We start from the raw sequence: 10072 nt of genomic DNA on the forward strand, positions 1-10072 counted from the left end.
AAAAGAGGAGCCTTTCTGGAGTAGCAGCTGGTCACCGGGGGGGGGGTATCTGGAGCATCTCTGGGTAGTTAGGGCTATGTGTGGGCAACCACTAATTGTAGCTGTGCTGGAGTAAGGAGGGGGAATCCTCTCCCACAGATATTTTGGAGTGTAAATGAGGAAGCAGGTGACCTCCCACACCCTTCCTGTCTAAATATCTGTACAGAGCACACTACTGTCATCCCAAGGCACAAAATTAGTTTGCGACACTTGAGTTTTGGAAGACTAATGACAATCGTCAGGGAAATGGGGTGGTGGATTGTCAGTCCCTTGCCCCATGGATCTGCTCCAGCCCGGATGGATGGGTCACATCAACATGTTCCATGCTGGAGGAAGGGGTTCAGCTCCCTGTCTGTTGTGGTTTAACCCAGCGGGCAGCTGAACACCACACAGCCGTTCCCTTCCTCCCCCGCCGCAGTGGGATGGGGAGAGAATCGGGGAAAAAAAAGGTAAAATTCGTGGGTTGAGGTAAAGACAGTTTAATAGGACAGAAAAGGAAGGGGAAATAATACTACTCCTAATGATAAAAGAATATACAAAATAAGTGATGCACAATGCAATTGCTCACCACCCGCCGACCAATGCCCAGCCAGTCCCCGAGCAGCGGCCCCCCCCCGGCCAACTCCCCCCGGTTTCTTTACTGAGCATGACGTCCCATGGTATGGAATGTCCCTCTGGCCAGTTGGGGTCAGCTGTCCTGGCTGTGCCCCCTCCCAGCTTCTTGTGCCCCCCCAGCCTGCTCAGTCGGTAGAGCGTGGGAAGCTGGAAAGCCCTTGACTAGTGTAAGCACTGCTCAGCAACAACTACAACATCAGTGCGTTATCAACATTGTTCTCACCCTAAATCCAACACACAGCACTGTACCAGCTACTAGGAAGAAAATTAACTCTATCCCTGCCGAAACCAGGACACCACACGTAGGCATCTCCCCTATTGTAGTATCTACAGATGATTGCAGCTTTGGGTTGCACGTGCTCATTAAGAAACAGGCTGTTCAGACAATGTGGTCTCTGTTATGTCATTACTATTATTTGCATAACCATCAACACAATCTTGGACACTGTAGAGTGACAGGCTGTACAAAGAGCAAATAAAAAGATGGCCCCAGTCCCGTCCCCCCTGGCCCCAAGCTTACAATATTGGAATAAAATGAGAGAGGAGAGAGGGATTTGGACAGATGGGAGAGCAGATGGAGACAGTGAGACAATACTGGGAGAGCTCGTGTGCCTCTGTGGTGCTGCAGGAACAGTACATGAAAATCTCCAAACTCCAGGATCTCTAGTTTGTTCCAGTCCCAAAACATTTGCCTCCCAAACCCTACCATCTCTCTCTCATTTAAAACCACCTTAAGATCTGGAATGACCCTCTGACAGTTGACAGGGGAACACCATCGTGAACTGACATAGGAGAGGTGGGAGCCTCTTTCCGTGAGCTATGACGGGCATCACGTTTTATCCCCGTGCAGCAACCAAAACTGTATCTTGCCAGTTGGTGGAAGGACACATGACAAGGAGACACCTTGCTGAGCTGCAGATGGATCCTCAGAGGTGACACCAGTAAGGGGTCCGTCTGGGACCCTTGGATGCTCCCTGGAGACTCCCATTTCATGTTACCTCTCTCCTGGCAGGTGGGGGCTGGACAGTCATTCAGAGGCGTCAGGATGGCTCAGTTGACTTCAACCGGACCTGGAACGAGTACAAGGAGGGCTTTGGGGACCTCAATGGCGAGTTCTGGCTGGGCAACGAGAACATCCACAAGATGACGAGCCAAGGGGACTATTCTCTGCGCATCGACCTGGAGGACTGGAACAACAAGCACAAGCACGCCTTCTACCAGGTCTTCAGGTAGAAAGTGGGATGGGCTTCCCTGGTTCTCATAGACGCAACTGGTTCAATGCTGGGAGACTTTCACACATGGGAACCCCATTGAGGTCAGAGTGACTCTGTCTAGAGAGCTATTCAGACTGGGCCCAGGCTGTCTATCCTTTCTTCCCCACCTGGATTTGAACACCAATTTTTGCTCTGGGTTGAAGCCTGGGTGTGAGCTAGCGAATGTGCAGCGTCGTTTGGCCATGGCCAACTTCCACAGCCCCAGGGGAGGGGAGCTGTAGGACCCAGTGGACAGTCCCCAGCTGCTTAGGGGTATTTTTTCTGCCAAAATTATTGAGCTCTATGTCAAAACCAGGGTTTTGAATCCCATGGTCTTGCTGGGCGGGTCCTCCAGCATCTCCCTGGTTTAGAGTTGTGTTTTGATTTTTACCCTCTTTACTCGTGGCTTGTACTTGCTAGGCCTGATGTAATGTCGTTCGGTGTCTATAGCTCTTCCCCTCCTCTGGTGTTTCATTTATCCATTCCACATCATCCACGTCCTTTCTTAATCAGGGATGACCAAGTCTGTCTAGGCTGTCCCAGGCAAACTCCTTCCCTGTCTCTACTGGAAACGCTTGTGGGTGACTGTGGAGTAATCCGCCATGGGAGGATGTCCAAGGGAGCACTGCACCTTATGGACACTTGAAGCTTGAGGGCTTTGAGTAGACCCCAAAACTGCTGAAACTGCTGGAAAAAAAAAAACCATTGCCTGAATGTGCTGTGGAGCATCCTCCACTAGCAAATGTGTGCTCTGAATGGTCACCCCAACTTTTCTCACCGGATGTCATGTGTAATGGCAGTGACTTTCAGCCTTTGCTAGCCCAGAGGCAGATTGCTAATTAGCTCAGTCTAGGTGAAGAGCGGGATGCTTGTTACGTGGAGAGGAGGCAGTGCTGTGTAATTAGAGGGACTGTCTCGCCAAAGCTGCTGCAGTCCTTTATTGTGGTTTTAGAGTCACGGTCTGCCCAGTTCAGCCCCATAACAAGTGCCCTGAGTCATGACAAAATCATGCACATCCCACAGAAGGGAAAAATACATCATCTTTGGCTTCTAGAGGTGATGAATCATAGCAGGGAGCCTGGCCAGAGCAGCCCGATGATTGCTAGGTGTCCACACCAGGAATGCAGTATCCAGGTTGGAAAGGAGACTCAAACACTCCCCATTAAATGGTCCCACCATTGTTGCTTGCAGCATTGAGGACGAGGCAAACTATTACCGCCTGCACGTGGACGGGTTCAGCGGGACGGTGGAGGATTCCTTTGCCTGGTACCACAACAAGAGGAGCTTCAGCACACCTGACTCGGGGAACATCTGCGCCGAGATTTCCCACGGAGGCTGGTGGTACCACCAGTGCTTTTTCTCCAACCTCAACGGGGTGTACTACAAGGTAAGGTGGAGGGATGAGGACACAAGGTGCTTTTTCTCTAGCCAGTGCTTTTTCTCCAACCTCAACGGCGTGTACTACAAGGTAAAAAGGAGGGGTGAGGATGCAGACGTTGGCACATGAGGTCCAGGGCTGGGAGGAGGCTGTTGGTCCTCACATCATAGCAATCCTTCCTGGCTTGACCAGCCCCTGCTCTCCGGGAAGGGAACAAAATGAGTGCTGGGCACCAAGGCACTCCAGCCTTTTCAGTGCCGTGGGCCAGACATGAGCATTGAGACACCTCTGCACGCTGGGGTTTGGGGCCGCATGGTGGAAACTTGTGGTATGGGTGACTCACGCAGCCTGAGATGGATGGATGCCTGCTCCAGTGGGACCATTTGAAAAATGCGGGGCTTTACGTGCTCTTTTCACCACATCATGATTAAGCTCTTTGCTCCAGCGTTTCAGAGCAATACGTTTTCCGATGCTCCCATCCAGATGACGCTTTCGTGCGTTTCCCGTGCCTGACCATCCTTCTTTCTCTGCATCACAGGGTGGCCGATACTCCATTAAAAACCGCAAGATCCTGGGGCCGGATGGTATCGTGTGGTACTCGTGGAAGGACACAGACTACTATTCCCTGAGGAAGGTGGTCATGATGATTCGACCACGCACTTTCCGGCCCCACCTCTCCCCCTGAAGGAGCCTGGGACGTTCTTCATTTCACCTCACGTTGAACGTCGGGAACAGCGGGCTGGAAATAGTTTGCTGTGAGCAAAAACTGATGCTGGAGATCCCGGAGGGACTGAGCCACCATGCCTGTTGCTGCCTGTTTGCTTTTGAGAGAACCGAACTGACAGCAGAGGTGTCAAGACCTTGAACAAGTGTTTGGGTGGTGAAAGCTCTCCTAAAAACGTGGAGGTGATTGCTGAGAAGGGCTTTGCGAAGACAAGCATGTGGCTTGCCATCTCACCGGGTAGCAGCAGTCCTTGGCAGGCTTGGGCATCCCCAAGACTTGAGACTAAATCCAGTTGACTGGGTGATGGGAGTCAGCCACACACTGAGTCTGGACCTTACGTTGAATGGAGACGTTGAGTGCTCTGGCTACCGACCCGACGGTATTTTAGAGGGAAGGAAAGAACCAGCAATCCTGTACGAGTTTTCCACACGGGATGTGACGGACCAATTCTTGTGCCATAAGATGAGCATCTCCCTGGTCTCGGCAGAGTTTCTCCGTTCACATCATCACGTATGTGTTTGGTACTGAAGGTCCACCACCCCAGGGATGTGTGAGGGTGGCTCCAAGGTGCTGAGATGGCCCTGAGGAAAGCCAGGAGAGCCGGCGAGCATCGCCCAGGGACAGTGTCATGGGCAAACGAGGAGGAAGGTCTGCAGTGGCCCTCGCCTTCTCTGGCAGGGATTGTGTTACACACGTGGACATTAGCTAGCTGCGATAACAATACTCTAAATGAAAAGATTTAAAAATAAAAAATGCGGATTTTTTTCCATTTTCCGTTCGATTTTCACCTCTCCGTCCTTTCTCCAGCAAAGAACTTCTGATGAATTTTCTGTCCACCCTAAAAGTCTTCTGCAGGAATGACCAGACATGATTTTAAGTCTTTTTTTACTGCCTTACTAGGGATAAAGAAGATTCATTGTTGCTGTCTTTTAATTTTCCATTTGTAGCTGCAGCGAGAGACCCTCCTTTTTTCCTGACTTTGCCTCCTCGCAGGATCAAGAGCTGGAGGCTGGGACTTGGCCTCAGCCCTGATTGTGTTTGGTGATGAATATTTAATTAGATTACCTTTTTCCTGTTTCGTGTGTGCAGATGAGTTCAAAGAGGGTTCAGTGAAGGGGAAGGCAGATGTATTAAAGACAAAGCACCGTTCCTCCCAACTACTTGTCTCCTGCTTGATGCTTTGCTGGCTCCCTGATGGTTTCCGTAGCTTTTACGCTGTTCTGGAAAATATTTTGCCTGGAACCTCATTTTTCATGGGCAAATCAAGCAGAGAAGTTACCTTCCAAGCATCCTACAAACTAATATCACCAAGATAATAAAACAACATTATTTGTCTTTCCCTCTGCTAGGTTTGCCTTGGTAGTCTTCCTTGGGGGGTGTTCCCAAGACATATCTCATGGTGTTTGGGAGTTGCAATGGGCTGGTCTACGCTGTTGTTGGGCCATCACTTGCCGTGAACATCTGGGCACCACCAGCGGTGGGAGGAGAGCTTTCTTGCCTCGTGGCACGCGCGTCTCAGATATAACACCATTCCTTCCCTCTTTGGACCGCAGGCGTTCAAAAGACCTTGATGTCCACTGGTTAAGCAATACCCTACTAAGAGACCAATAAACCACTTGAATAAGCAACAACCTAATTAACTAATGATCACATTATCATTATTAATCTATGATCTGATTTTGCACATTATTAAACACACATTATTTAACCTTATGAATCACACACGACTGCTGCTGAATTACAGTTTTACTATCCTTCCCTCCCCACAGCTCTTCATACCAGGGTGCAAGTGCTTCCCTTTTTACCCTCTTGCACTACGTCTTTTGGACATAGCCCTGAGAGAGAGTCCAGCGAGTTGTCCAAGGGCATCCCATGCGGTTGGGTACCCAGGTCAGTGCCACCACCGTCTGTAGGCATCCATCCTCTGACCTCCGAAAGATCCCATCCTCCTGTGTTCCTTACCTGCTTTCGTAACTTATTCCTCCTTCTTTTTTTTTCCTATTTCTACCTTAGCACCTCTTTTTCTCAGCCAAATCTGCCCCTAATTACTTTTTTTTTCCTTATTGGTCCCAATTCTGCTACATCCATATTCAAAATTGTCATATCTGATGTCATGACTGAGGCAATCTTGGCCTTCTAGGGCATTACTGGTATGGTTGCCTGTACACGGGTGGCTTTGTAAGACTTTGCACCCCAAAGCTCCCCTACAGTTACGGGGTTCATACTGGACACATGCTGGGTGCCTTGTACACTCTCTAAGATGAATCGTTCTGCTTCAGACGTGACTCCTCCACCTTTCCCAAACAGCTTCACACGCACAGACAGTCTGCATGCTGGAGGAGCAGGCAGAATAATGTGATTTTCATACTACTTCGGAGTTCACACGGCGTCCTTGCCCTTGAACAGTTTTAATCGCTCCCCCGGTTCCCCGCAGAAGCGCCAGCTACTTATGACTCCCAATGCTCCAGCCGCACCCCTTGGTCACCCGTGCCAGCTTCCCATGAATGAATGGCTGGTACCTTGCCCAAAATTATGATTTCTGAGAAACCAGCATGAGGCTATGGACTGGAGGAAGGACATCAAATGGCAGAACTGTCCCTGCACACTGTCGCTGCTGTCGATGATGCACGAGCCGGGAAAAGCTCCCAGAGCCCGGCAGCGGGTTGGTGGCAGGCAGGTTCACCTCTTCACGTGGCGTCCTGGAGGCACTGCCAGGGTGCTGTTTCTGTAGGTGCTTTGATCTGTTACATGTCACTCTGCAGCTATGGGCACTTGTTTCCCCACATGCAGGGCAGCAGCTGAGCGGCATCTGTCATGTCTGCTCTGAAGGCCACCCAGGCATCCTCTCGTGTTCAGGGGGTGCAACTCATAGCACAGGTCTTGCTTGGGCTGGGATTTAGGGCTGGGATTGCATCTGGCTTTTCAAACAGCAGAGGTGGGATCAGGTGCAGAAAAGGTCTGTCCAGGTCTCAGCCCCGGGAGTCTGGCACGTGCCATGAAATGTCTCCTTGGGACGCTTCCTGAAGGCACCAAATCTTTGTTTTGTGCTTTTCCCCTTGTATGTCCTGGCTGTGCCCACGGGATGGTGCTTCAGGAGAGGACTCCACCACGTAGGCAAGGACCTGGTCTCCACCGCCTCCTCTCCAGTGTTTGGTGCAGGATGCCCAGGTGCAAGGCTCTGAGCTCCAACCCCTCACCCAGGTGTGGGTGTCTCCTGCCATTTGAGACTCGTGGGCTATCAGAGGCTGGCACATGGGGTGGGCAGAGGTGACATGGGACCCACAGGACACAGGGCCCTTGGGAACCAGGTGGGTAACTCTGGGGGCATCTCAAACAGCTCTGCGTGGGGAGATGAAGGTTTTTGGTAATGCAGCAAGGCTAAGAGCAGCCTGAGTCTCATCACTGCAAGCCCCAAATCCAGCCAGAGGATGCCCGAGTTCCTCCCGGGGAGGAGAAGTGGGGCCAGCGTCTGCAAAAGCAGCTCCGCTGCAGGAAGGGAAGGCTAAGCCTGGACTCCTGGGTGCTCGTGCCCCACAGCTTATAGCAAATGGGACATGGGGATACCTCCCCTGCCTCTCCCTCTGTATGGGGCTGACAACCCTGCTGGCTTCCCCTGGAAGAAGGTTATGGTCCCGGTCCAGGCGTCTGCTGGGTACCAGGCTTTGGGCAAGACACAGCAGTGTGGCTAAGCAAGAAACTAAATACACGCCATCAAAATGACCCCGTACACTCGGTCCTGCGCTGGGGGAGGAAAGCGTGTCTGACTCCCCGCAGGACAGGGCTCCCGACTGCGAGCCTGGCTCCTTCTTCCACTCTTCCCCTTCACACTGAAACTAACCCCTGCCTCGTTAATTTGGCTGACCCCATTCTAGTGCTGTCTAAAGTGATATGGGGCAGGAAATTGTATTGACAGAGCCTCATCGAGTGCAGCCATGAGGCAGACACCCCGCCGGGTCCCGTGCATTGCTGCACTAACCTGCAGACCCCTGAGCACGTGGACGTGCAATATTCCGGCTGCGGAGCAGCGGCTGGCTCTGTGTGTATCTTGCTGGGGGAACAGCTACATGACCCGGCGTTGTTTTGCCTCACAGCTACCCAAGACAGAGGAAGGTCTGAGAACAATTTCCATCTGATGTGTAAGGTCAATGCAAGTGTTTCCATCTGTGTGATAGTCAGGGCTCAGTGTATCTACTGGAGATGGAGAAGGTTTATGAGGGCCACTAGCCCATGCTCCCATGGGTCTCCAGTCCCATGGCTGGGAAAGGCATCTGAACTGAGACTGGAAAAACCGCAGGAAAGGGCTCCTGGAGTGACAGTCATCAAAAAAACCTTGGTGAGGGGTCCATGAACAGAGGGCTGGATCTTCAAACACCTTGGGGTGAGGAGAAGGGGCGAGGGAGGGAGAAGAACAGGGAAGCGAAACATTAGCTATTCTAAGACACAACACTGGAAACACTGGAAAGGAGGTTAAAGATTGGTCAGTTTAGGGGAGGGGTTATCTGAGGTGGACCACTGTGTTGGGCAAAAAGCTGGATGCAGGAAGAAGATCCAGCTCACCTCTCTCTTTAGCCTAAGCCATCATCAGCTTTCCCCCTTGACAGCAACGGGAGAAAAATGAGCCTCTGAAGCCTTGCTGGAGCATTGACCATGTTCATTAGGATTCGGGCCATGGAGCAGGATGATCTGAGATGCAGGTGGTTATGGGTGGGGTGGGTTTCTGCTCCAGGTGCCTGGAGACAGTCGAGAGTTTTTAGGATGTGCATCCTGACACCATCTCCATTACACTTTGGTTTTGACTCACCCTGATCCTCTTCGGACGGCCTCCTCCAAACAGCCGCCTCCTGACGGTGTTGGTGCCATCAGCTGTGCCCCCGTCATCATCTTCTTACCCTGGTGCCCCATTTCCCCCCCTGACACCCGCTGGCTTGTCCCCAGGGAGAGCTGCACCCTCCTGGCTCTGCTCCCCGTTTCTCTGCTACCCTCATCAAAGCTTCCGGGTGCTTTTTAAGGCTCTCTGGAGGGAGGTCTTCTAGTCTCTCCCTATTTTCTTCATCCTCAGCCCAGCTTTGGTGCCCCTTTCCGTTGTGTCATGGTTCCTGCGTCCCTTCACGCCCATCAGCACACGTGCTGTTGTGGGCTATGGCACAGAGTCCCAGGGCAGAACAATATATTTCATTATTCTTTGTTTATTCAAATACAATATACCTAACAGACCAGTATTTTGTTTGCTGCAGGTTTACCCAGCTCCTACAAGTCTGCTGCTGGTCAGCCTCAAGACTCCTGTTGCTGTTGTCTGTACTAGATCATAGAATCATAGAATCATTAAGGTTGGAAGAGACCTCCAAGATCATCGAGTCCAACCGTCAACCCAACACCCCCACGCCCACTAAACCATGTCCCTAAGCGCCTCATCTACACGTCTTTTAAATACCTCCAGGGATGGTGACTCCACCACTTCCCTGGGCAGCCTGGTCCAATGTTTAACCACTCTTTCAGTAAAGACATTTTTCCTCACGTCCAATCTAAACCTCCCCTGGCGCAACTTGAGGCCGTTTCCTCTCGTCCTTTCGCCAAGATGTATGCATCTTGCCGCTTTCTTGAGCCCATGGCTTCTCCTCCCTTCTTGGGTGTAACAAGCTCTTCTGCTCTCCCCAGGTCCCCTCCCACGTGGCTTTTGGGGGTTGCTAACTCACATCCCAACAGTTTGTATGACCGTGGTGGACTCTGCCACCTCAACACTGACTCCATGTCCTTTTTCGCATGGTCCCTTTTGATATGGCCCCTTCGCTGTTGCACCTGAGTGATAGGACCCCCCGAGCGTGGCTGCTGTGTTCACAGGGAGGTCTGAATCCCCTCCTGGGATTTGTCTTAATGTTGGCACCGAATCCCGCACCCATGGGACCACCAGCTCCTTGGTTGGACACCCATCTTCCAAGGCTTCTCAGGTTCAGGGAGGACCTCCTTAGCCCAGATCTGAGAGGACAGGGTCAGGGAGGACCTCCTTGGCCCAGATCTGAGAGGACAGGGTCAGGGAGGACCTCCTTGGCCCAGATCTGAGAGGAC

At 51.8% G+C, this 10072-nt stretch overlaps 1 protein-coding gene across 1 annotated transcript in view; it reads left to right on the forward strand.

Moving 5' to 3' along the window:
• The window catches only part of LOC103913288 (fibrinogen-like protein 1), an 11553-nt gene extending 7583 nt beyond the window's left edge, over nt 1-3970 (forward strand). The window contains exons 4-6 of the mRNA XM_009319769.1: nt 1667-1883; nt 3099-3294; nt 3824-3970. Coding sequence (XP_009318044.1) covers nt 1667-1883; nt 3099-3294; nt 3824-3970 — 560 coding nt within the window. The remainder of the gene's footprint in view (nt 1-1666; nt 1884-3098; nt 3295-3823) is intronic.
• The last annotated feature ends 6102 nt before the right edge of the window (nt 3971-10072 follow it).

Source organism: Pygoscelis adeliae, unplaced genomic scaffold, assembly GCF_000699105.1.
Source record: "Pygoscelis adeliae isolate BGI_AS28 unplaced genomic scaffold, ASM69910v1 Scaffold121, whole genome shotgun sequence".
NCBI lineage: Eukaryota > Metazoa > Chordata > Aves > Sphenisciformes > Spheniscidae > Pygoscelis > Pygoscelis adeliae.